This window comes from Pelodiscus sinensis, chromosome 29, assembly GCF_052426305.1.
Source record: "Pelodiscus sinensis isolate ZL-2025 chromosome 29, ASM5242630v1, whole genome shotgun sequence".
NCBI lineage: Eukaryota > Metazoa > Chordata > Testudines > Trionychidae > Pelodiscus > Pelodiscus sinensis.
In genome coordinates this window covers 7,106,840-7,132,354 of record NC_143080.1, presented here as the reverse complement: position 1 = coordinate 7,132,354, position 25,515 = coordinate 7,106,840, and the positions used below count along the sequence as shown (strand labels likewise).

The 25,515-nt window shown below is 59.3% G+C and overlaps 3 protein-coding genes across 4 annotated transcripts; 1 reads left to right on the top strand and 2 right to left on the bottom strand.

Annotated features, from left to right (window-relative positions):
• Window positions 1–394: 394 nt before the first annotated feature.
• Window positions 395–6,228, top strand: PSMC3IP (PSMC3 interacting protein). 2 transcript variants are annotated; one of them, XM_075911343.1, is made up of 8 exons: window positions 395–552; window positions 1,281–1,387; window positions 1,867–1,956; window positions 3,291–3,402; window positions 3,631–3,776; window positions 4,542–4,595; window positions 5,445–5,504; window positions 5,680–6,228. In XM_075911343.1, exons 1-8 carry the CDS (start codon window positions 519–521, stop codon window positions 5,737–5,739), a joined length of 663 nt encoding a protein of 220 aa, XP_075767458.1. In that variant the 5' UTR covers window positions 395–518; the 3' UTR covers window positions 5,740–6,228. The 2 variants fall into 2 exon arrangements, with proteins under 2 accessions (XP_075767458.1, XP_075767459.1); XM_075911344.2 differs by having other exon boundaries at window positions 405–522.
• MLX (MAX dimerization protein MLX) lies at window positions 5,680–13,817 on the bottom strand. The gene is made up of 8 exons (XM_075911340.2): window positions 13,678–13,817; window positions 13,313–13,349; window positions 12,453–12,542; window positions 11,551–11,657; window positions 11,300–11,399; window positions 10,578–10,677; window positions 9,854–10,055; window positions 5,680–8,753 (listed from the first exon to the last, which is right to left on the bottom strand). Exons 1-8 carry the CDS (start codon window positions 13,720–13,722, stop codon window positions 8,697–8,699), a joined length of 738 nt encoding a protein of 245 aa, XP_075767455.1. The 5' UTR covers window positions 13,723–13,817; the 3' UTR covers window positions 5,680–8,696.
• A 4,437-nt stretch (window positions 13,818–18,254) lies between these two features.
• On the bottom strand, window positions 18,255–21,040 carry LOC142820980 (coenzyme Q-binding protein COQ10 homolog B, mitochondrial-like). The gene is made up of 5 exons (XM_075911341.2): window positions 20,883–21,040; window positions 20,179–20,331; window positions 19,746–19,938; window positions 18,980–19,081; window positions 18,255–18,742 (listed from the first exon to the last, which is right to left on the bottom strand). Exons 1-5 carry the CDS (start codon window positions 20,966–20,968, stop codon window positions 18,575–18,577), a joined length of 702 nt encoding a protein of 233 aa, XP_075767456.1. The 5' UTR covers window positions 20,969–21,040; the 3' UTR covers window positions 18,255–18,574.
• Window positions 21,041–25,515: the final 4,475 nt, after the last annotated feature.

The following is a 25,515-nucleotide window of genomic DNA, read 5'->3' as shown; positions in this document are numbered from 1 at the left end:
GTGTAGCATGGGTGGGATTAAATGAAGAGAGTTTGTCCGGGGGGGGGGGGGGGGGGAAGAGGCAGTGACAGTTCTGTCCTGGCCTTGGGGGGAGGGAGGTCAACTATACCCTGTATGGGTCTGTGTGGGAAAGGGGGAGGGCAGAGCTCGCGTTGCCAACTCTCCTGGACTGCAACGCCTGGATACCATTGCCAGAAATAGCATCTGGGCGGGAGAGTTGGCAACAATAGAGCATGCGGGGAGGGCCGACCTGGGTTTGGGGGCGTGTCCATAGGGGGCACGGCACAGGCGCAGCCCGCACTAGCCAATCGGGTCCCGCCTGTCAAGGCGCCCGCGCCTAGGTCCCGCCCCGTTCCCTGTCCTCTGCCGAAGCGCGTTCTGATTGGTGGCCAGGCTGGCCGTGGTCCCCAAGCCGGAAGTACGGACGGTAACCATAGCACCAGTCGAGGGGGTTGCTGGGGCCGCGTTCTTTCCGCTTCCGTCTCCGTCTGCAGGGGCCCAGCTCAGCAGCCGAGAGGATGAGTAAGGCCAGGGAGAGCCCCGCGGCGGCCGGTGAGACGCGGCCCCGCCGCCCAATCCCCCGCCGGGCCCGGCCCTCGTCTGCCGACCGCCTCCGCCCCGCTGGGCCAGGCCCCTCCCGCCCGACCCCCCCCCCTCCCCCCCGCCCCCTCCCCCCTGGGACCCCCCCCCCCTCCCCCGCAGGGCCAGGCCCCCCCCCCCCCCCCCCGCTGGGCCAGCCCCCCCCGCCCTCCCCCCCCAAGGGCCCCCCCCCAACCCCCCCCCCCTGGGCCCCCCGCCCCTCCCCCAGGGCCAGGCTCCCCCCCCCCCTCCCCCCTGGGCCAGGCCCCTCCCGCCCGACCCCCCCCCCCAGCAGCTCCCCCCCCAGCCCCCTCCCCCGCGCCAGGCCCCCCCCGCCCCCCCCTCCCCCGCTGGGCCCCCCCCCCCCTCCCCCGCTGGCCCCTCCCCCTCCCCCAGCCAGCCCCCCCCAGCCCCTGCTTCTCTTCTTCCTGACCCCCCCTCCCCCGCTGGGCCAGGCCCCTCCCGCCCGACCCCCCCAGCAGGGCTAGACTCCCCCCCAGCCCCCTCCCCCGTTGGGCCAGGTGCCTCCTTCCCCATCTTTCTTCATACTGGGCCAGGCCCCCCCCCCATTCCCTCGCCCCCAATTTTTCTCCCCCCCCCCCCCCAGTCTCTTCCCTCCCAGACGTGGCCCTCCCTTTGACCCTGCTGTGACTGAGCCCTGGCCCCTGCGCTGAGTCTCTTGCCCTGCTCTCTCCCCGTAGGAGGAGCCACCGCAATCCTGCTCCGCTACCTCCGAGACCAGAATCGGCCGCACAGCGCCCAGGACGCCTTTGGGAATCTGCAACGGGAGCATGGGCTGGGCAAGACGGTGAGAGGCAGGCAGAGCTGGGAGCCTGCCTGGGTGCACCAGACCTAAAAGCTCCCATTTGGCTCCCCACTGCTGTGACTGCTTGGAGAAAGGCCCCTGCAGTGTGTGTGTGTTGGGGGGGGGGGGTTGTTGCAGCCTTCCAGGCAAGAGGGAAACTGGTAGGGAGCGTTAGTGACCCTGTCAGATGGGTGGGAGCTCTCTCTGCCTCCCTTCCCCAGAGAGTGTCCCACAGCAGAGCCAGAGACTCCCAGTGCCTTGCTAATCCATGTCACAGGCAGGTGATGGGTGGTACCAAGAGCACTTTGGATAGATGCACAGGTGGTGGCTAGGTGGGCAGATACCATATCTGCACCTATAACAACACACACTACCCTTAAGGCCTATCTAATTCATCTCTTCCTTGCCCAACTTAGTTCCTGGGGTAGCTTTCTGGTGCTCTGTCCAGTTCTCATGTGAACTCTTATTCCTTCTTGCATCAGGCTGTGGTGAAAGCACTGGAGCAGCTGGCTCAACAAGGGAAAATTAGAGAGAAGGCTTATGGGAAGCAAAAAATATACTTTCCAGATCAGGTGAGATTAATCTGTTCAGTTTCCCTAAAAAACAAAAACAATGTTGAACAAAAGAACTCAACAGACCATCCCCAAGTAAAGCTTGTTGGTGTGGCCATAACAGGCTTTCCCTGTGGCATTTGTTAATGTGCTGCCAGTACTCTTGGTGCTGCATCAGGCCCAGAGGGGAGACTGTCAAGAAATTTATTTACACAGCAGTTCAGCACAAAAGGCACTAGGAGACACCAATATGTATGTTTGTATGGGCATGTGCAGTTTTTTTCACACTGCAAAGCAACATATGCTATTTTGCATTTATTCCATTCAAATGCTTTGGTTCTTCCTTTTACTTTGTATTGTTTAGAGTAATTCAGCACTCCTCTGTTCATAAATGTTAAACCTGCTGTTTCTGCTGTGTCAGTAACATCCTAGCCAATGTCACTAGTTTAGATTATAATGTGGTGATAACCAAAATGATGCCATTCTAGCCCATATTAAGGATGTTATGGACTAGTCAACTATCTGATAAGCAAATGTTTATCGGATAGTCAGTTGACTAGTCAATTCCCCCCGCTGCCTCTATCTGATAGAGACAGCAAGGCGGGGGAGGGGGGGAGAAGGGGCACTTCAAAGCGGCAGCGCTGCACAGCTGAGCCCAATCAGTTGTGCGGCGCTGCCACTTTGAAACCCCAAAATGGCATTTTAAAGGAGCAGTCGCCACACAGTTGAGCCTGGGATGAGCTCTTTGATGCTGCCCCTTTGAAACGCGGAAGTCCCCAGCTGACCCTGGGTTCTGTTGAAATGCCGCACAGAGCCTGGGATCAGCTGGGGAATCCCCAGCTGACGGCGCTGCCCCTTTGAAATGCCGAGACGGCGTTTCAAAGAGGCAGCTGCTGCACAGCTGATCCCTTGTTCAGCTGTGTGGTGTTGCCCCTTTGAAATGCCAAAGTGGAGTTCAAAGGGGCAGTGCCAGAGAGCCCGGGGTCAGCTGGGGACTTCCCGCTGACCCTGGGCTGCACGCAGAGTTTCACATTCCTCCTTTGAAGTGTACAAGATCCCCAGTGGGGGCTCTTGTACATTGCAAAGGAGGAATGCAGAAGTGCCTATCAGCTACTCAATTAGTCAGTTAACTACAGTTTAACATCCTTACCCCGTATATCAGCACTCTGCCTATGGCCTCCTAACCAAAGGAGATGATACCATTTGGAGTACCCTATGTATGGCTGATCTCCAGAACTGCAACAAGCTGTCATGGGAACAGATGTCTCTGAAGATCTCTGTCAAAAATGAGTGGTGGTGACTTTACATGAAACATGTTTTCTGTAGTTCATCATGTCATCTGTCTTATCTCTCAGGATCAGTTTCCCGCAGTGAGTGACTCTGAGCTTAAAGCCTTGGACAATGAAATCTCGGAGCTTTCTTCTAAAGTACAAACTCTTCAACAGAACTGCCGTCATATGGAATCAGGTGTGTTTGAATTTCCACTTCTACTGCCAGTTTATTTCAAAGTAGATGAGCTTTGAAGCCGAACCAGCATGGAGTGTGTGTAAGGCAGTGCAGTGTGGCCCGAGCATGAAGTGTGTGTTATGAGGCATCACATTGCAGTGCCAGCATGGAGCACGTTATCATGCAGACAATGCTGGCTGTTGAGCTTTTGCTGTGGGCATTCCTGAGTCACTAGCAATTCCATTCCAGAACTGAAGGATCTGAATGGCTCAATGACCACTCCAGAGATGATTAAAGAGATTGAAGAATTAAAAAAAGATTGCGCCAGTTACACAGAGAAGCTGGAGCGAATTAAATCTGCGGCCAACCATGTGACCCCTGAAGAGAAAGAGAAGGTAAAAGGCCAGAAGAAGCTGTGATACTGAACCTGGCAGCTGAGAGCCCAGCTTGGTGCTGCTTGTTGTTAACAAAATGCTGCATAGGTTATCCTTAGATGTAGACAGGGAATAGCTTGTCTCTTCTGCATGGATCCTGTATTTCTGTAAGCCAAGTGGTGTATCTGAATATGAGGGGGAAATGCACCTCAAAATGCTGATAGACATTTTGAATCTGACACCAAACACTGAAGAATCAGAGTGCTTGTGGGAGAGGAGTGAAACTACAGCATAAACTGTCCTCTTCTCAGTACACTTCCCATGTTCCTGTTTGTAGGCAAGGGCTGCACTTCAGTGGCCTCCTCTCTGAAGTCTGACAACGCTTACATGGGAAGTGCTGGTCAGCTTTAAGTGTGGCTGCGGGAGCCAATCCCAGAGTCTGATGTCCTGCTTCCTAATGTTCTTTGCTGTGCGCCTCTAGAGAGGGTGGCTCGAAGGCCAGTTTCTAAAGAGGTTCCTCAGTGATGGTTACCTGCAGCCCTTTGCTCTACGTTGTCTCTTTAGTAATACAGAAATGCAACATTTTAGCCTCTTGAATCATCCATTTTAAAAGGAGACCCACTTCCAAAGAGCTGATTGATCAGTTGCCTGCACTGTGCGATGGTTTTGAATGCTAAATAAGCATCTTGCTCTGGCCCAGTCTCCCCTCTTGACCGTCCTTCCTTGGGTAACACTCCTTGGGAGTGGTTGGGTTGAATGTTACTCACTTGGTCTTCTTGATTACAGGTTTACAACGAGAAAAAGCTGTACTGTAAAGAATGGAGAAGGAGGAAGAGAATGGTAGCCACTTTTATTATGAATACTGGATAGATGGGCACCATTGAGTGGTGGTAATGCTCCCCAAGAGCCGATGCGGTGTTTCATTCAGGGAGGAAATGCAAGTGGCCGCGTGACTTAATGGAGCAGGCCGGGGGGAGGGCGGTGTCTGTGCTAGCTGATCATCTTGCTGCCATAGCCCGTTGCCAAGCTAGCCAAGAACTAATTGCTGTCAGAACCTCTGCAGTACACTCAGCCTGTGCTTGTCTTGAAGTGGTGATACCTGGGCCCTTCTGGTGTCATCTCAGGAAGAGGAACCACAAGGCTACTTCTACAGCTGTTGCTGTTCTTCAGCTCCCATCTCATAGTTCCTAGTGCTGGGAGAGCTGACATCCTGGCCAGGAGCCCTCTTCATGGGCACTGGTTTCTACTTTCCAGTGTATGGACACAGCAAGATGAGCTCCCACCCGTCCTCTCTGGCTTTCCCCTCTGCCACGCCTCAGTTATTGGTGGCAGGGGAGGGCTTCAGGTGTACAGTTTAATGGTGATGCCAAACTGCCACTTTAAATACAGTGGGTGACTGCAGCAAAGCACATGGGATGAAAGGAGCCCCTTCCCCTCCTCCCTCCACCCCCTTCCCCAGTGGCTGGTAGGGATTGCTAGCCTCTTTTTAGAATGTGATGCCTACCTGGGAGGAGGCCCAACTTCAGCAGTGGCCTCCGGTTGGGGGTGCCCCAAGAAGCCTGAGCGCTTATGATCACAGAGGCGAACACTAAGGCTTGTCCCACTGGAGAGCTTGCCCAGGTTTCACTGTGGGTACTTTTCGTAAAGAAACATCACTAAATGTTCTTTCCAATTATTGTGTCTTACCAGGCAACTGAGCTACTTGATGCAATTCTGGAGGGCTACCCCAAAAGCAAGAAACAGTTCTTTGTAAGTACAACCATATCCACCTGCCTTTGACTAACACGAATCCACGGGTACCTACCGCAGGTGGTGTCACCTTCAACAAGTCCCCTAATGCTGGAAAGGGCCCTGTTTCTGAATTCTCCCTGTGCTGTCCCGCCAGCATAACTCTGCTTTGTGCTCCTGCGTTGTTCTTGTGCAGGAGGAAGTTGGGATAGAGACGGATGAGGATTACAATGTCACTTTGCCCGTGGCTGTCTGAGTTGCTGGCAGGAGCCGCTGCTTCGGGGGAGAGAACAGGCCAGTGTGGAACCCAACCGAAGCCGCTTCTGAAACTTGCACTGTTTGTAGGGCTTGGTTTTGTCCTGCGTCTTGCATGCATGTTTGTTTTAAAATGCTTTGCAGTCAGGAAGGTGGCTGCAGGGGTTGAGGCAGCTCCAGGCCCTACCACATTCTCATTTGCAATGGAGTCCTGTTTTTATGATCCTTTTGTTGCAGTGGGCATTGGGAGGGTGCCTCTCCCCTGGGCTATGGGTGTGTTGGACTGTCAACAAGTAGGTGAATGTGTTCTAGCAAAGGGAGGAAAGAAGCACCTAGGAGAGGGGAAAGAAACTAGTTATTAGTTTTGTAGGGTTGTACTGGCATCTCAGTGTATTTAATAAAGAGGGTGGGAAGCGCTGCCCACAGCATCTACCATGCTGTAATGTTGTATACAGGAGTATGATTCATTAAACACCACTGTCTCATCTTAGCCTGGCTTCTTCCCTAATTATTTCTTAGCCTGCCTGGTGGTAGCAAGACTGGCCTCCCGACTGCTCTCTGGAGTACAGACGTTAAAATTAGTGTAATTAAGTAATTGTGTAACTGCTGGAAAGTCGGCTTCCACCTGATGCCAGGTGGCAACAGGTGGCTCCCTGGGAGCCTGCATGTAACTGTGAACATTACCCAGCAGGCTCATGGGTTAACTGTGTCCATGGTTTCACATCCCTTCTCTGGAGTCTTGCCCATGAAAAGGAGGCTGTGTGTATTCCAGTCTGGTTTAACGAGGGTTTTGAGAGTTGGACTCCCCTGTAGGGGGGGAATGTGCAGATGGAGAGGGTTGTTCCAATACAGCTGCCATAACACTAACTAAGGAGTCAAATTGGGCAACCAGACATCACCAATCCCTTCTGAAAAATTGGCCCTGGACTCATCAGCTGATAGCAACCCAGTGATTCTGTGTCAGCAGTAAACAAACTGGAGAGGAGACACTTTTACAATGCTTAGCAAAAATTTATTATAATTACTTTCCAAGATAGAAAAATATTTCCTTTCCCCCTGAGTGAGGTCTGTAAAAAGCAATGCCCTTGGAGAAATGCACATGCCACTTATTAGTAAACAGCACAGGCTTTTGCTTCTGCAAACAGGGTGCTTTCCTGACAGCCAAGCAACCTCTTACAAGAGTTCTGTGTCTGAGCTTGAACTGCCTGAGCAGTAGCTGCCCCTGGTGTGTGCAGTTCACTTCAGCGTTAGACATGTTGCTGCAAATAAATGCTTGGACTTCCTGGGGGCTGTCTGCTGCATTTGCACTGACTGAGGTGCTCTGTGGAAGTGTTTTCTTTTATAAAATCCAAGACCAACAGGAACATTTCCTTGGTTACATGGAAAACGTCAGTTAAAACTTTATGCCTCAGCGTTTGAAAGGCAAACAGCCAGCACTAAGAAACGACCACCGAAGGAAATGCACAACAGCCACTCTCACTGGATTTTTAGAGGTGTGGGCACATAATTGGAAATGAACAAATAATGTAGTAAGAGATTCACTTTGGTGGAGTAATTCCAATAGCGTCACCTTGTCTGAGTAGTAAAAAGCCATTGCTGCTTTAGCGGACAGCTGCCTGTTGCTGTTAAGATTTCTGGGGTGCTAAAGAAAGAATCAGGGTGTAGCTGGTTTAAATTGTCCCAGACAAGCAGCTGTCTGCAAAATGTAAACTGATAGCAGGTTAGTGTGATTTTTTTTTTCAATTCATTACAAAAATCAAGGCTTTATTATATATAAAACTATATAGTTCTAAACAAGAGGAGACGTCTAATTAGTCTGTGCTACACTATTCTACTTTCCCAGACAGTATGACTTCATTGTAAGTGCCAAGTAATATAAAGCCCGACAGATCAGCCTCTGTGCCGATAAAGCTAGAGAAGCCTGTAAAGAAAGCTGCATTCATCTGCAATTGTTTAGGACCCGGGGCAAGAGTCAGGCCAAGGCAGCAGCTGGCTCAAGCCAAGGCCAAAGCTATTGTCATCTGTGCGAGAGTCCCTTTGACACTTCCTCACCTCTCCATGTGGCAGTGATGGGCCTGCTTCCTTGGCATGCCTTTTTGAAAGTCATTCTGCACCAGGGAAACAAGCAGCCGTCCGTCCCTAGGCAGGATGAGGTGATTGGGACACACCAGAATCACTAGTCCCAAACCCGTCTCATCGGTAACTAGAACCAGCTGCTTCAGAGACAGGTTCAAGAAATCCTGCAAGGGTGGGAAACCTGTCCAAAGGACACTTCTTCCTAAGCCCCGTTGGTAGAGGTCAGTGTGTAGCCTGGTGCAGGAGGGTTTATAGCTCAGCCAGAGCTCTTTAATAGGGTGGGGGAAGAGAGGTCTCCCTGCCTGTTGCTGGGCCACAGTCTCTGCTGCCATTCACAGCCCCATGGGGTGATGCAATGTCAGCAAGTGCATAGCCTGAAACCAGCCGTGTTCAGCAGCTCCCAGCCAGGCTCTGTGGTTTCCAGGCCCTGCATCCTCACAGGCAGTAGTCAGACTGCAGGCCATTCCCCTCTCCCTCTGCCCAGAGCAGGCCAGGCAGCAAAGTGCTGAGCACCCGCCACCACTGTAGGGAGTCGGGCGCAGGAAAGGCCTAGTTGCTGCTGTGCCAGTTTGGTGAGACCCTCCCCCTCCTTCCTTCTCGGCAATAAGAAGTGTATTTAATCCACATTTAAATTCCCTTCTCTGCCGAGTCCCTACGGACCCTCTGGTGCTACAGTCTGCGACAGGGTCTGTGGAGAGGTATGTACAGCCTAGTTTTGGTTTTGGCCAATACAATAAATAATCCAGAGAGAAGCTTTAAGAACAACCACAAGGGAAATAGACCAGCTATTCCTGGAGCCTGTTTCCCAGTTGGGCCGTGCTCTGCAGCTGTCTGGGTGAAGGACACAGGCCCAGGCTGCTGGGACCCGGGCAGGAACAACAGTCAGTAGAGCTGATTCTTCAGCTGATGCAGAACCCCCAGCACGATGTCGCGCAGAGTCTGAGAAGGAGGAGAAGGAGGAGGCAGGATCAGTCACCCTGTGAGACGAATGAACATTTGCCTTGGCAATGCCTCAGCGGCTTCCAGCGCAGACCCAGGAACTCCTTACAGAGCGGGAAAAGTGAATAGAAAGGCAGCTGGGTACCCACTGCCCCACCCAAGCACAGGTAGGTTTAATCGCAACATACCTAGGAGAGGTACCGTATTACTGGGAGTATGGGACCTACCAGCTTGGATCAGAGGAAGGACTCAGCCTGGTCAGTTTCCTGTCAGACTGTAGCAGAATCAGCTGCTTTAGAGGAAAAAAGCTTAGTGCAAGCAGGTGTGGTACAGAGGGTCCCTGCTATAAGTCGCCCCGGTTATACAGCTGTTCCACACTAAAGTTGCTGATGTTTGTAAAAACTGATGCATTATAAGTCGTGCGAAACACTCCCCCCAGTTTGCTTAAATGGAAGTCAGCCGTGGGGAAAAAATTACGTGCTTTAAGTAAGTGATAGAAATGTAGCCTTGTTAGTCTGGTGTGGCTGAAACAAAAAGCTTTAAGTTGTTTCGCTATAAGTCCAAGTTTTTTGGAATGTATCTTGGACTTCTAGCAAGGGCCCCCTGTATACCCACTTGCCTCTCAGGGTATGTCTATGCAGTGCCACGTAGCTCAAAATAAGCTACGCAATTCGAGCTACGCAAATTACATAGCTTATTTTGAGAGAGTCTATTTATTTAATTTCGAAATAGACCATTATTCCAACAAGTCCCTTAATCCTCATGGAACGAGGTTCACCGGGATGTCGGAATAGCAAGCCCGTTAAGACACAGAAAACGCTATTTCGGGATACCGGACATATCCCGAAATAGCACCGCTGTCTAGATGTACCCTTAGGGAAGGTTTCTGTCCTATCAAAGCTTGCTTTAGCTGGAGAACAAGAGCCCCTGTAAAAACTCAAAAACCATCAAATAGTCCTGCAGCACCCTGGAGACTAGCTAAGTGCCGAAGGGTATCTCTACACAGAAAAGAACCTCACCGCAATGAATTTCAGAGCTAGGGGCAAGTCCCATGAAGGCGCTTGCCCCATGTCATGCACTGTACAGCTCCTAGAGCTTACCTGTGGCTTACAATGCTCCTCAATCCAGCTGAAGACGCATGCGGAAAGTTCCTGAAAACTTGCTACCGAGATGGAGGCATTAAAGGACTGGAACAGTGAATCCATAATGCCTTGGAAAACATTAAACTTGACTTGGTCAGAGACCTGGTCTTTCCCCTCATTCGGATTATCCTGATGAGCTTTCACAATCTGCTCATAGTTTCTGAAACAGACCAAAGAAACCTGGGTAAAATGGCAGGCCAGGGAAGCTAGTTCTGGCCTGAGACACTCTCCAAAGATCTGTTTGAGGTGAAAGAGACTCAGGGACGTGCTGCAGTGTTTGTGGAAGGGCCTTAACTGTGCTTGTTAGGACTGAAGGTAGCGCTCTTGCTGGTTGTAGGGTTAAGTTAGCAAGCTCTGGGCTTTAAGTTCCTTGAGGGGAATAAATGCAGGGAAATTGTGGCCTCCCTTCTGTGTTGGAGAGGACACCCAGGAGCAGGCTGGGTCTCCTTGTTCAGAGTCGGTACCGCCCTACGGACAGTCCCTGGGCTTAAGCCATGTCCCCACGCGCTGTACTGGGATCTGCGTCGAGCCTAGATTCACAAAAGAGCCAGGTAGTAACCAGCTCTAGGATGGAATGACACGGAACAGGTGGAGGGGGGAGATGAGCACTGACAGCATGTGCTGCAGTATGCAAATGTACCCATCTCCCGGGGTGGGGTGGGGGTGTGAAACTGTTCCTTACACTTTCATGATCTTCAAAGCTGTGACATCTTTCCTGAGGGTAGAAACGTCCTCCTCCTGCTTCTTCTTCTCCTTGTGGAGGAACTGAATGTAGTCAATGGCTGCAGGGGAGGGGAGGGGAGAATTTTAGAATAGATCAGTGATGTCACTCTGCAGGGGGCAGGAGGACGGTGGGGCCTCTGCAGGACTGATGCATGGCTGTCGATTTCTTCCCTGCAGACCTCATGCATCCAAACTGACCAGGAGGCAGTCTCCCAACTCCTCTCCTGAGAGTCCCAATGCGTCATACCCCAGCTCCAAGGAGAGGGGAGCCAGGTGCTCTAGATCATATGCTGGGAAGAGTCCCAGACTCCTAAGCCCTAGACCCAGTCTTCCTGCCTCAACCCAAGTGATTTCAATGCCTGTGAGCAGCAAGGAGGGGCTGACAGGTGGGTGTGTGGGGGTTGAACTAGGTAGCTAGTGCTTCACCCTGCAACACTGTGCCTCCTTTGCCTTGCTAGGCTGATTGCACCAGTGTTACTCAGCCTCAGCAGGAGATCAGGGGAGCGGTAACCTGCAGAGCTGGGTAGGGAGGAAGCAGACAGCTCAGTGAGGCCTGACACAAGATGCCTATTAGTTTGGTTTTGAATGTCTGCAGGGAAGGTTTTACAGCCCGGGGGGCTCTCCACATTGAACCCCCATGAACAGAGGGTGGCCAGTGCCCCACTCCCCCTCCGGACTCACTCTTCTGCAGGACGATGGCTTTGCTCAGTTTCTGGGAGCCGATGGAGAAGTCCTGCTGCTGGCACGTGGGGACAATGGCCTGCAAGTCGTCGTAGCCTTTCTGTGGAGGAGCAGAGCAGAAGTGACAAGGTGTTGTGGATTCAACAGCAGCGGATGATTAGAGCTGGCTGAGTCAGTGTTTAACAAGGTGTAAATCTACAGCTCCCATGGGTTCATCTGAACCCCTACAGCATCCTGAACGCCTGGGTTACCTTGATGGCATCTCGTCTCTTCTGCTCAGCCTGAGTGTGGGCACGTCTGCGCCGGTCCTTGTAGGACTCTTTGTAGGTTTCCTGGCGATAATCGCTGTCTTCGTCATCTGCAGCAGAAGAATGGGCACCGCTGGCTCGGGGGCACGTGGCAGCTCCCAGAGCCCAGGAAGCAGAGACAAAAACTGCTGAGGCCACACGGACACCAGGCAGTGTCTGCGCTGGGGAGCATTTCAACTGTGCCAGAGGGCTGGACTAGCTCCACACAGCTTTTCCAAAAGGAGGGGGCCAAACACAGTAAAGATCCACCTGTCTAAGGACATCTCTGCTAGCAACAGTCCACAGTGTGTGAGCAGCTGGGGTAATTCATTATAGGGAAGGCTGATACTGGATGTCACCTGCTTCTCCCGCAGACCCCAGGGCTGGGTCCTGGCTTGTCTAGGCAAGATTCTTACTAGCAGGGCTCTGCTGCATTGGAGTCTGCCCCAGGAATTTCAAGGCACTGGGTGTCTAAGCAGAGATCCCTTCCATAGAGAGACCAGCTTTTCAGCACTTCCTGGATATGAGGCCTCTAAGGTGTCTCAGCCTGAGCATCCATCACCACTTGAAATTCTTGGCAAAGAAGTTTCGGCAGCCCCTCGCTCCAGCTCTCCTCTGTTCTCCATGGTCAGGGGAGTCCCATCAAACTGCCCTGCAGCAAGCCACGATGCCCTCCCTGGGCTTCCCTACCATTCTCCCTAGCCAAGGACAAGATGTCTGCACTAGCTGGCAGAGGAAGCTCCTGCAATCACGGTCTCGTACTGAACAACTCCTAAGGAGACCGAGACTGAACAGGAATATGAGTGAGAGAGTGGGAAAAGCCCCTATTGTGTGAGACGCTGCTGGAACATGGAGAAGGACCATACCTGTATTGGGGACCGAGGAGGCACTGGTGGAGCCAATGCTGTTGGCTCGGGATACTATGCTTCCTTTCCTAGTGCTTTCCACAAAGAATGCTGAAAGAGAAAACACCGTAGCATATTTTCCTACATCATGCAAGAGGAGGTAAGTGTCACTAAACCTGAGACACTGTAAACTGGACACAGAAGGGATCAACTTTACAAGGCAAATTACAGGGTAACTAGCTCCCAGACAGAGTGCAGATAGATGCAATGAATGCTGAAATGCCACTGGGACCCGACGTGAAACCTTGCTGTGCTTGAATTGGTTAACTCTAATATCCTTTGCACTGCAGTTTCCCCAAAATAAATTTCAGGAGACATGAGAAGGGCTCCACAAACCTCTTACTGATGGAGCACAAAATACAATGATGATTTTATCTGTGCTGCTTTTCCGAGGAGCAGATATGTCTTGCTTTAAAGTCCCAAGGCTCAGAGAGTGCAGATTTGGACCAAATTCAACTAGACTGTACTTCTCCTAGTAGCCTAAACTAGAGCAGCAGTTCTCAAACTTTTTGGGCTGTGGAGCCCTTTACATGTGTAAAAAGTTATGTGGAGCCCTAGCAGTCCACTGATTGTGTGTGTTGAACTTATGCAGAGCCCCAGCCGTCCACTGATTGTAGGGGTTGCACCTCTCCATGTTTCCAGTTTGTCAACCTCGTGGCGCCCCTGGAGATGGCTGGGGGAGCCCTGGGGCTCCGTGGAGCACAGTTTGAGAAACAATGAACTAGAGCCAAGGACAGAAACGCCTCCAGCTCCCTGGCCCATTGAGGCAGCTGTGGCCTGATGGGAGTCTGGGAGAAGAGGACACAGGGGGATCTACTCACAGGCATCCAACCCGCTGTCGCTGTAGGCAGACTCCACCTGGGGCGGGGCAGGGTGAGCGAATTGCAGCAGGAGAGAGAGAGACACAAACCAGGCAGTGAGCGAGCCGTTTCCTCTTTCGGGCACGTGCCTTTTTGCGCAACAATCCCACCACGTGACAGCACGTTGGGGTCCCATGGGGGCCGCCCCCCCCCGGCCCTGTGGTCACCCCCCAGCTGATTCATTCCGTGACCTCTGACCCCCTCCGTGGGGGGACCCCTCCGCCTCCGTGAGTGGGGGGCGGGGCCGGGCAGCGCCGCCCTCTCCCGGGGAGACGGGGCCTCGCGGTGTGTCCCGCGCCGGCCGCCGTCCCGCCCTGGGGACTCACCTTCCCCCAGGGGTCCTCGGGCGAGGTGCTCGCCTGCTCCGCCATCTTCCCCAGGGCTCGGTCATGTGACCACCAGGCGGCAGCCAATCGCAGCGCCCGCCCCCCGGCGGGGACAGGGGGATCCGGGAGACGCCTACCGCGGGGGCTGACGGGAGCTGTAGTTCCACCGCGTGGGGTGACGGCGGCCGAACCCAGGGTTCTGCGCCACCAGGGGGCGCCGTGACACTGAGGATTCTAAGCCGGGCCGCGAGCCACGTGGCGAGGGGGGGGGGGGGGAGGAGGGAACCACGTGTCAATGCTGCGAGGGGCGGGACTCTGACCTCACATGACCCCAGCCCCTGCCCTGAGGCTGACCTTTGACTCAGGAGACCCCATTTCCGATCTAGGGCCCTAGGGCTGGGTCCTTGGCCTCGTGTGACCCCCACGCGGTGCCCTCTCCTTGACCTCTTGCCGTGGGGCAGGCCCTGCAGCCACCGCCTACCTACTTCCTGTCTGTGGGCCTCCCCCCAGCTACCCAGCCCCATGGGACCCTGGGAAGGGGGGCTCCCGCCTTGGCCGGGAACTGCCCCTTCCTCTGAGGAGGCCCCAGCCCCTGGAGCAGGGCATGGGGCTGGGCTCCTGGGGGCAGGGAGCACTGTCCCGCCCTGCTGTGATGTGTGCACTCTTGGGGCTGGGCAGCGCTGCTCACCGAGGGGGGGGTTTGAGCCACTCAGGTGATGGGGTGGGAGGCAGCTGCATCAAGGAGGTGGCTGGCGCTGTCCCTGCACGAATTTCTTTTGGGACATTCCCAGCTGATCCCTGCAACGGGGCCCTGGTCTGGGCAGCACTCGCTGCAGCAGGCTCAGTGTTTGCTCTGTCGCTCCTGCCACCGTCAGTGGCCTCCTGCTGGCTGCGTGGGCCTCCCCAGGGACCCTGCAGCCTGGGCTTCCTCCTAGCAGGAAACGAGCTTCCCAGGACACTGCAGAGGCTGAGGCTGTCTCACTCCCAGTGCCAGCAGGAAGAGCCAGCCCCTGGGGCCCGACAGAGCTGGGTACAAAGGAATCAGAGACATGACTGGATGCTGGGGGAGAGGGGCGGTGTCCTCCCAGGGCAGCACAAAGCAGAAAGGGCCAGTGGAGCAGGCAGGGCAGGGAATGGGCATCCCAGTCATGTCTCTGATTCCTTTGTACCCAGCTCTGTCGGGCCCTTGCCTGCAGCCCATGAGTGCTCTACAGCCCTGAAACAGAGCCTGCCCCAGCACTGCCAGCTGGGTGCCGTGAGCACACAGAAGTGACATGCAAACGTCACACCTGCCCTAACGGAAGTGAGGCCCTGCCTCTGCCCCTGCCTCGGCAGCACCACCAGGGCCCCAGGCTGGCAGCAGCCCCAGGTGTGTGATGGAGCATGGCCTCAGGGCTCAGCTCTCATGCTGCCTGCATGCCACACACCTCACCCCACCTGCCCCACCTGCCCAGGAAACCCCCCCAGCTAGGCCTAAGCCCCAGGGAAAATCACCACGATTCCTCCCCTGTGCAAGGCACTTGCTGGCCCCCAGTACTGAGCTGCAGTAGCAATGGGCTTCGCCTTCCCCCCACCCTGTGGGGGGACACAGCACCTGGGGCGCAGGGTGGATGAGGTGACTTGCCCCAGGTCGTGGAGACATGCTGTGTCAGAGTCAGGAATGGCCAGCCAGGGCTGCTGATGCCCTTCACCACTAAGAGCCGGGCCACCCATCTCCCTGGGAGTCGCCCAGCCTGGCAGCCTGTCCCAGCAGCTGCCGCTGGCACAGAATGCACCTCGCCACTTGACCATTTCTGCACCTGGGGTGACCAGCCAGTGCTCCAAAGCAGGACAGGCCACAGTCTGCCTTGGCCAGCTCCCTCCTCCTCACGCGGTGTCATCCCATCCCCCCCCCCCCCGCAGCCCAGGACCCATGCGCTGCAATTGGGCAGTGGGACGCACACCCTGGGGCACAGGCCATGTTGACTCAGTCAGATGGGGCTGGCGAAACCTGCCTCTTCCATTGCATCAGTGGGAGTCTCTGCCAAAGCAGGCAGGCAGGTCCCTTCCCATCCCCCTGCAAGGGCAGCCTCCCTGGAGACGCACCCCCAGGCTAGTGCACCACGGAAACCCCCCCCCCCCAGCACACACGGAGCCCTGCTTCCTACGCAGCCCCACCGCCCACTGCAGCTCCCGGGCGAGGCACGCTGGGCAGGGTGCTGCTAGCTGGGCACCCCTCTCCCACTGGGGGAGGCTGCCCCTGCTCCAAGCTTTGAGCAGAGAACACGGGAGCCATGTGGCCACCGCCCTGAGCCCCTGGGCCCAACCTCGACTCGGCGTGTGACCCTCCAGCAACCACCAGTGCCCCGGGAGTGCCACAGAGCAGCGACACTTCCCTAGGGCACCCCTGGCTCCCCTCCCTGCCCCCTCACCAGAACATGCCCCCTTAGCCTACATCCCAGCACGACGTCACATTCTCCAGCCTATGCCAGGGGCCGTTGATTCCTGCTGCTGGCGTAATCGGCCCCGAGATAACAGCCACCTTCTGTCCCCGGCCTGGCCCTTCTGACGCTGGTTGCCCGGCTCGCACAAAGTCCACTGCTGACGTGCCCTTGCCCCCGCCCCCCCCAACTTGGCTGCGGCCCAAGGGGACTCAAAGGGCACACGGCACAGTCCTGCTGCACTGAGCCAGGCCTGAGATGCCAAGCGCAGCCAGCACAAGCTCGCGCGTCCCCTGAGGGGCGCGAAGGGAACAGCCCTGGGGGGCCGCACGGACCCATTCCTATAGGCTGCTACCTGGCCAGGAGTCGCCCCCAGGCCCTGCGTGGCTCGGTGCTGCACAGACAGACCCGTCTCAGGCAGCGGGCACCAGCCACTGGCCTGCAATGCAGGGGGATGAGAGATTTGTGCAGGGGACACTCCAGACCCAGGCAGGCTCCTGGGAGTCTCTCTGGTGGATGCCGGATGCCTGGAGCCACCCCCTCTGACTCCCAGCTGCTCACAGGCCCCAGCCCCCAGCCCTGGTACCACAGGACACCTGCAGTGAGGGTCTCCCACCCCGAGGTGCCTGCCTGGCACTGGGGGATTTTGAGGGCTCAGCACCCAAGCCAGGGGAAACGCTGCAGGCAGGGCCGGGCTGGGGGACCCCCTCCCCCCAGCCTCCTTCAGAAACTTGTCTGGATCTCCTGGCGCCAATAGCCTGCGCAGCACCAGGATCTGGGAGGGGGAGGAGCAAGGACCATTCCTGGGGCCACGAAGCCCCTGGCCTGACCCAGCATGTCCCTCTGGCTGGGCTCTTCCAGGGCACCGCGTAGGGGCTGTTTACGAGAGCAGCTGTGATGCAGAGCTGGGGGAGAGCACCAGGAATCCGGGTCTTCCCGCCTGCAAAGCCGTGCCCCTCGCGGCACAGAGAAAACATTCTGTGCTCTCCTCCTGCCCCAGCGCCCGGCGCCCCTCCCCAGAGCCCCAAGCAAGGAGAATTGCTGCAGGCAGGGCCGGGCTGGGGGCTGCCCCCCAGCCTCCTTCAGAACCTTGCCCGGATCTTCCTGCTCCAATAGCCTGTGCAGCAGCGATCGGTGGGGCTGCCCAACCCTCCCCTCCCCTTCCCTTCGCATGGTTTGGGCAGCTGCCTACCCAGCCCCTACCCAGGGGAGGCCAGAGAGCTCAGCAGGGTGGGATGGGCAGGCTGTGGTAACCCCCTGCACCCCAGTTGAACAGCCTGGGCCATGCCCACAGGTTGCAGTTCGGCCAATTGGTTCTGTTGGGGATCTAGTTCATTGGGGGATGCTAACGGGGAAGGAAGGAGCAGGCAGCTCCCAGGGGGTTCTGGCACCGACTGGCTTCAGCTCGGAGGGGGCAGCGGCTCCTTTGCCACCTTCCTGTGGGAAGGGCCAGTCCTGGAACCTGAGCACCAGCCCAGAGGCTGCCAGGAGGCCCTGGGCCCAGAGAAGGAATGGCAGACCTGCCGGATCCCCTGCGCAGACACCCAATTGGCAAGTGGCAGGTGCCAGCCTATGGAGGGACTGGAGCTTCATCAGTCTGAGAAGCTGCCCCTGGGACTCAGCCCCTTCCCACTAGGCATTGCAGCCACACACCCCAGCACCAGCGTGGGGCCCTTCGACCAGCAGCACTGATGCAGTCCAGGGGACTTTGCATTCAGCAGAAGGGGGCCAGGAAGACTCAAAATGGGGGGATGGGCCCTTCACCTTCACACTGACGCGCTGGGATGCAAGCGGGGCAGCTGCCAGCACTCACAACCCCCTGCCTAGCCGCACCGGGCAAAGCCTGTGTCACACCAGATCACAGGCAAGTTCCCTGCCGGGGGAGGGCTAGTCACGGTTTCACGGCTGGATGCCTCACATGAGGTGCCTCCAAACTGTTACCCCCCCCCCCAAGAGTGGTAGTGCGTGGCCGTGAAATGGGCAGGAAGCTGGGCTCCACACTGGATTCCCCCCTTCCTGCTCCCAAGGCATTTCCTGTTTGCTCAGTGCACCGAGACATCCCGGTGACTTCACTTCCCAGACGCGGGGGGAGGAGGCTGCCGAGAAGCGATCCAGAAGCCAAGGCTGGCGGGTGAGGAAATGTTCGGAACGACAAAGCTTCATTGCACATTTTATTGAGGTCACATGAAAACCAGAACATTTAAAAAAAAACCAAGACACAGAGCCTCTTAATACTGGATATAGCAGCAGACCCAGAGATCAGGCCAAGGGCATTAAATAGAACCAAACAAGGATTAAAAAAAATAATTTCTCTCCAGGGCGCGTGGGTTAAATAGACATAAATAGACCCAGGGATGGGGCGGGGGTGGGGGGGGCGTCCAGCCAAAAATCTGGACAGAATGAAACGAAGACAAAGTCTTCTGCTGTGCTCCCAGGAGGGTCCCACTGTGGCAGGAGAAGCTGCGCTGGAGGTGGCGTCACATGCAGCGGGCTGCCCGCACACGCTTCTGGGGCCGCCGGGCCGCCTGCGGGCCGTACGTCTTCTCGGCCCACCTCTCAAAGGCTGCCACCATCTGCTTCACCACCTCATTGAAGAACAGCTGGGCCAGGTGGGAATGCAGGATGGACTTGAACTCAAAGGAGACCTGTGGGGGGGGGGACACAGAGCTTAGCAGAGCCAGGGGGTGCGTGGCCAGGCAATTACGCACACGCCTGGGGACCAGGGCAGGACTTGCCAGCAAGATGGGGGGGGGCTGGCCTGTCTGAAGCATTCATCGACCCCGCATGTGACCTGCCTTGAGCGACCGCTCTGTGCAGGGGCCTCTTCCACCCCACGCCCGGCCCAGCCTGCCTCGGGGACAGGCCCGGAGGGGAATACTCACATAGAACTCTAAAGTGCAGGTGTCCGGCTGCCCTGGCAGCCCCGGGCCAAAGCTCCAGACGGTCTCCAGGTGGCGGAAGAGGTGGCCGTCATTGCACACAGCCTGCGGGAGGAAAGGCGGCTCGCGTCAAGTTTCAGCTGAGCGGAGAGGCGGGAAAGTCAATGCCCCCCCAGCCACATCCCCGCGGAGAGCCCGGGAGCCATAGACACAGGGCCTGCGGCGGCCAGGAAGAACCAGGCTTCCTGTTCGCGTCTGAGCAAACCTTTGCACAAGTCAGTGAATGTGGAAACAGCTGCACAGGCTGTGCGGTCACCCGCCAACCCCCATCCCTCGAGTGGCTGCCGGCTCGCTTGGGCACAAGCTCCCTATCCGGCAGCTGCCCCGAACACCGATGTCAGCACATCCCCAGCCCTGATCTGCTAGGAACTGGACCCAGGACAGTTCGGCGCTGGGTGCCACCCAGGTTTGGCTTGGCTCCTTGGAGCCCAGCTGTTCCCTCAGCAGGAGGGATGGGGTGTTGGGGGCTGCCTCTCACACAGCAACTTTTTGAGAGGGGAGCAGCCGGGATCAAAGCCATAAGAACAGGAGGTCTGTCTGGGAACCACAGTAGCCCGTTCCAAGACCAGCCTCTGTGCCCCTGCTTGACACGCTTCGGGCCAGTGATCAGAGGTGCCGAGCACCTGCAGCGAGTTGTGAGTGCTCAGCTCCTCCCAGCTAAGCCCCAGGCATCCCCACGTGAGACTTTGGCTCCCTGGCGGCCCCTTACCCGGATCTGGTGCTGGGGAGTCAGGGAGATCTCGGAGATGTAGCGCTCCACGAAGGGCGCGAAGCCGACCTCCAGCTCGGCCCGCGTCAGCCCTTGGCGGCAGGACAGGACCTTGGAGCTGCTGCACCACGGCACGAAGTGCTGGTAGCTCTCCACGTCGGCCACCACGTTGTACATCTGCTCCGTGGAGTAGCTGGGTGGGGAGAGACAAGCCGCCCGTGAGCAGGGGCCGGGGTGACGGGAGGCTGGCAGGAGCTCACGTTTCACAGGGTAGCGGGCAGAATCCTTGGCCAGGAGTTTATCAGGCCCGGGAACCCACCTGCACCCCACCCCCTCCCCTGGGTAACAAGCCCCAGCCCCCTCCAGAGGCAATTCCAACTCCCACCCCCTCGGCCAGGTTCCTGCAGCCCCCCCCTCGGAGCCACACACTCACCCCAGCACTCGCATCTCCGAATACTCCATCCGCTTGCTGCCCAGCTGCGCGGCCGCCAGGTTCAGGAAGCTCCGCGCAGGCAGCACCAAGGCCGGGGTGACGGGAGGTCGCTTGGGGACTTGCAGAGCCAGGAGCCCACAGGAACTTAAATGCCTGAAACACAGGAGGCCGGTTCCAAGGGGTGAGCGACAGGGCACATCCCGGGGGGCAGCCCAGCCTCGTGGGTGTGGGCGGGGAACACCCCCGGGTAGCACAGCCCTCGATCCCCCCGTGGGTCCAGCTTTCCTCTCAGCCCCAGCGCACTCCAATCCACGCACACCCCAATCTCCCAAGACTGACCCCCGGCAGCACTTGGGGGGTGCCCCCCGATCTCCCAATGACCCCCGGCAGCACTTGGGGGGGCGCCCCCGATCTCCCAATGAGCCCCGGCAGCACTTGGGGGGCGCCCCCGATCTCCCAATGAGCCCCAGCAGCACTTGGGGGGCGCCCCCGATCTCCCAATAGTGACCCCGTCAGGACTCGGGGGGCGCCCCCCACTCTCCCAACACTGACCCCCGGCAGCACTTGGGGGCGCCCCCACTCTCCCAATAGTGACCCCGGCAGGACTCGGGGGGCGCCCCCCACTCTCCCAACACTGACCCCACCAGCTGGGGCAGGACCCGCGGGCCCGGGGCCCGGCTCAGCTCCCTAGGTCCGGCCCTTACCCAGTCCCGTCCCCGCGGCGCGGGCGGCCCCCGGCTCCCCGCAGCGCCCGCAGGAGCGCGGCTCCCCCGCGGCTGCTCCCGGCCATGGCTCTGGGCTCTGCCGGCCGGGAAGCCCCGGCCCCGGCATCGGCACCCGCGGGGGTGGCCCCGCCACGTGCCCAGTGACACCGTGGGAAACTCCCCCGGGGCGGGGCCGTGGCAAGGGAGGGCTCCGCCCCTTCGGGCAGGAGAGCCCGGGGACCCTGGGCGAGGGGGGGTCTGGGGTCCCAGGCGGTTGGGGGGTCTCTGGAGGGGTGTTCATGGGGGTCTGTGGCCCAGGACAGCTGGGGGGGGGTCTCTAGAGGGGTGTACATGGGGGTCTGGGGCCCAGGACAGCTGGGGGGGGGTCTCTAGAGGGGTGTTCATGGGGGCCTGGGGCCCAGGACAGCTGGGGGGGGGTCTCTAGAGGGGTGTACATGGGGGCCTGGGGCCCAGGACAGCTGGGGGGGGTCTCTGGAGGGGTGTACATGGGGGCCTGGGGCCCAGGACAGCTGGGGTGGGTCTCTGGAGGGGTGTACATGGGGGCCTGGGGCTCAGGACAGCTGGGGGGGTCTCTAGAGGGGTGTACATGGGGGCCTGGGGCCCAGGACAGCTGGGGGGTCTCTGGAGGGGTGTACATGGGGGCCTGGGGCTCAGGACAGCTGGGGGGTCTCTAGAGGGGTGTACATGGGGGCCTGGGGCCCAGGACTGCTGGGGGGGGGTCTCTAGAGGGGTGTACATGGGGGCCTGGGGCCCAGGACAGCTGGGGGGGTCTCTAGAGGGGTGTACATGGGGGCCTGGGGCCCAGGACTGCTGGGGGGGTCTCTAGAGGGGTGTACATGGGGGCCTGGGGCCCAGGACTGCTGGGGGGGTCTCTAGAGGGGTGTACATGGGGGCCTGGGGCCCAGGACAGCTGGGGGGTCTCTGGAGGGGTGTACATGGGGGCCTGGGGCCCAGGACAGCTGGGGGGGTCTCTGGAGGGGTGTACATGGGGGCCTGGGGCCCAGGACAGCTGGGGGGGGGTCTCTAGAGGGGTGTACATGGGGGCCTGGGGCTCAGGACAGCTGGGGGGGTCTCTAGAGGGGTGTACATGGGGGCCTGGGGCCCAGGACAGCTGGGGGGGGGTCTCTAGAGGGGTGTACATGGGGGCCTGGGGCCCAGGACAGCTGGGGGGGGTCTCTGGAGGGGTGTACATGGGGGCCTGGGGCCCAGGACAGCTGGGGGGGGGTCTCTAGAGGGGTGTACATGGGGGCCTGGGGCCCAGGACAGCTGGGGTGGGTCTCTGGAGGGGTGTACATGGGGGTCTGGGGCCCAGGACAGCTGGGGGGGGTCTCTGGAGGGGTGTACATGGGGGCCTGGGGCTCAGGACAGCTGGGGGGGTCTCTAGAGGGGTGTACATGGGGGCCTGGGGCCCAGGACTGCTGGGGGGGGGTCTCTAGAGGGGTGTACATGGGGGCCTGGGGCCCAGGACAGCTGGGGGGGTCTCTAGAGGGGTGTACATGGGGGCCTGGGGCCCAGGACTGCTGGGGGGGTCTCTAGAGGGGTGTACATGGGGGCCTGGGGCCCAGGACTGCTGGGGGGGTCTCTAGAGGGGTGTACATGGGGGCCTGGGGCCCAGGACAGCTGGGGGTCTCTGGAGGGGTGTACATGGGGGCCTGGGGCCCAGGACAGCTGGGGGGGTCTCTGGAGGGGTGTACATGGGGGCCTGGGGCCCAGGACAGCTGGGGGGGGTCTCTAGAGGGGTGTACATGGGGGCCTGGGGCCCAGGACAGCTGGGGGGTCTCTGGAGGGGTGTACATGGGGGCCTGGGGCCCAGGACAGCTGGGGGGGGTCTCTGGAGGGGTGTTCATGGGGGCCTGGGGCCCAGGACAGCTGGGGGGGGGGTCTCTGGAGGGGTGTACATGGGGGCCTGGGGCCCAGGACAGCTGGGGGGGGGGTCTCTGGAGGGGTGTACATGGGGGCCTGGGGCCCAGGACTGCTGGGGTGGGTCTCTGGAGGGTGTACATGGGGGTCTGGGGTCCCAGGCGGTTGGGGGGTCTCTGGAGGGGTGTTCATGGGGGCCTGGGGCCCAGGACAGCTGGGGGGGGGTCTCTGGAGGGGTGTACATGGGGGCCTGAGGCCCAGGACAGCTGGGGGGTCTCTAGAGGGGTGTACATGGGGGCCTGGGGCTCAGGACAGCTGGGGGGTCTCTAGAGGGGTGTACATGGGGGCCTGGGGCCCAGGACTGCTGGGGGGGGGGTCTCTAGAGGGGTGTACATGGGGGCCTGGGGCCCAGGACAGCTGGGGGGGGGGTCTCTGGAGGGGTGTTCATGGGGGTCTGGGGTCCCAGGCGGTTGGGGGGTCTCTGGAGGGGTGTTCATGGGGGCCTGGGGCCCAGGACAGCTGGGGTGGGTCTCTGGAGGGGTGTACATGGGGGTCTGGGGTCCCAGGCGGTTGTGGGGGTCTCTGGAGGGGTGTTCATGGGGGCCTGGGGCCCAGGACAGCTGGGGGGGGTCTCTGGAGGGGTGTACATGGGGGCCTGGGGCCCAGGACAGCTGGGGGGGGGTCTCTGGAGGGGTGTACATGGGGGTCTGGGGCCCAGGACAGCTGGGGGGGGGTCTCTAGAGGGGTGTACATGGGGGCCTGGGGCCCAGGACAGCTGGGGGTCTCTGGAGGGGTGTACATGGGGGCCTGGGGCCCAGGACTGCTGGGGTGGGTCTCTGGAGGGGTGTACATGGGGGTCTGGGGCCCAGGACAGCTGGGGGGGGGTCTCTAGAGGGGTGTACATGGGGGCCTGGGGCCCAGGACAGCTGGGGGTCTCTGGAGGGGTGTACATGGGGGCCTGGGGCCCAGGACAGCTGGGGGGTCTCTAGAGGGGTGTACTTGGGGGTCTGGGGTCCCAGGCGGTTGGGGGGTCTCTGGAGGGGTGTTCATGGGGGCCTGGGGCCCAGGACAGCTGGGGGGGGTCTCTGGAGGGGTGTACATGGGGGCCTGGGGCCCAGGACAGCTGGGGGGGTCTCTGGAGGGGTGTACATGGGGGCCTGGGGCTCAGGACAGCTGGGGGGTCTCTAGAGGGGTGTACATGGGGGCCTGGGGCCCAGGACAGCTGGGGGGTCTCTAGAGGGGTGTACATGGGGGCCTGGGGCCCAGGACAGCTGGGGGGGTCTCTGGAGGGGTGTACATGGGGGCCTGGGGCCCAGGACAGCTGGGGGGGTCTCTAGAGGGGTGTACATGGGGGCCTGGGGCCCAGGACTGCTGGGGTGGGTCTCTGGAGGGGCGTTCATGGGGGCCTGGGGCCCAGGACAGCTGGGGGGGGTCTCTGGAGGGGTGTACATGGGGGCCTGGGGCCCAGGACAGCTGGGGTGGGTCTCTGGAGGGGTGTACATGGGGGCCTGGGGCCCAGGACAGCTGGGGGGGTCTCTAGAGGGGTGTACATGGGGGCCTGGGGCCCAGGACAGCTGGGGGGGGTCTCTGGAGGGGTGTACATGGGGGCCTGGGGCCCAGGACAGCTGGGGGGTCTCTAGAGGGGTGTACATGGGGGCCTGGGTCCCAGGACAGCTGGGGGGGGGTCTTTGGAGGGGTGTAAGTGGCGGACTGGGGCCCAGGACAGCTGAGGGAGGTCTCTGGAGGGGTGTACATGGGGGTCTGGTGCCCAGGACAATTGGAGGTGGGTCTCTAGAGGGGTGTACATGGGGATCTGGGGCCTAGGACAGCTGGGGATGGGCTCTAGAGGGGTGTACATGGGGGACTGGGACCCAGGACAGCTGGGGGGGTCTCTGGAGGGGTGTACATGGGGGTCTGGAGCCCAGGACAGCTGGGGGGGGTCTCTGAAGGGGTGTACATGGGGGACTGGGACCCAGGACAGCTGAAGGGGGGTCGCTGGAGGGGTGTACATGGGGGTCTGGAGCCCAGGACAGCTGGGGGGGGTCTCTGAAGGGGTGTACATGGGGGACTGGGACCCAGGACAGCTGGGGGGGTCTCTGGAGGGGTGTACATGGGGGTCTGGAGCCCAGGACAGCTGGGGGGGGTCTCTGAAGGGGTGTACATGGGGGACTGGGACCCAGGACAGCTGAAGGGGGGTCTCTGGAGGGGTGTACATGGGGGTCTGGAGCCCAGGACAGCAGGGGGGGGGTGTCTCTGGAGGGGTGTACATGGGGGTCTGGAGCCCAGGACAGCTGGGGGGGGTCTCTGAAGGGGTGTACATGGGGGACTGGGACCCAGGACAGCTGAAGGGGGGTCGCTGGAGGGGTGTACATGGGGGTCTGGAGCCCAGGACAGCTGGGAAAGAGCTCTGTGTTGCTTTTCCAGGTGCTGTCTGGGCACCGCCCTGGGCAGAGGTGGAGCTGCCATAGGTGTGCGCCAAGCCTGGGGGGGCGAGCGTGTGAATACAGGGGGCGAATTGGAGAGGAAGTGCCCTGCACACACCAGGGCTTGTTTGCCGTGAGATGGGTCCTACCCGTGCACCTGGGGACAGGGCCCACATGCACTCGCCCCCAGGACCAGAGCTGGGTGTGTAGCAGCCCCTGTCCGAAGGCTGGCTTCCTGCAGAACATGACGCGCGCTCCAAGGATGTAGGGCAGCCTCCCAACCATGGGCAAACAGCCGAACCGCCAAGCCCTGCTACTCCCACGCACTC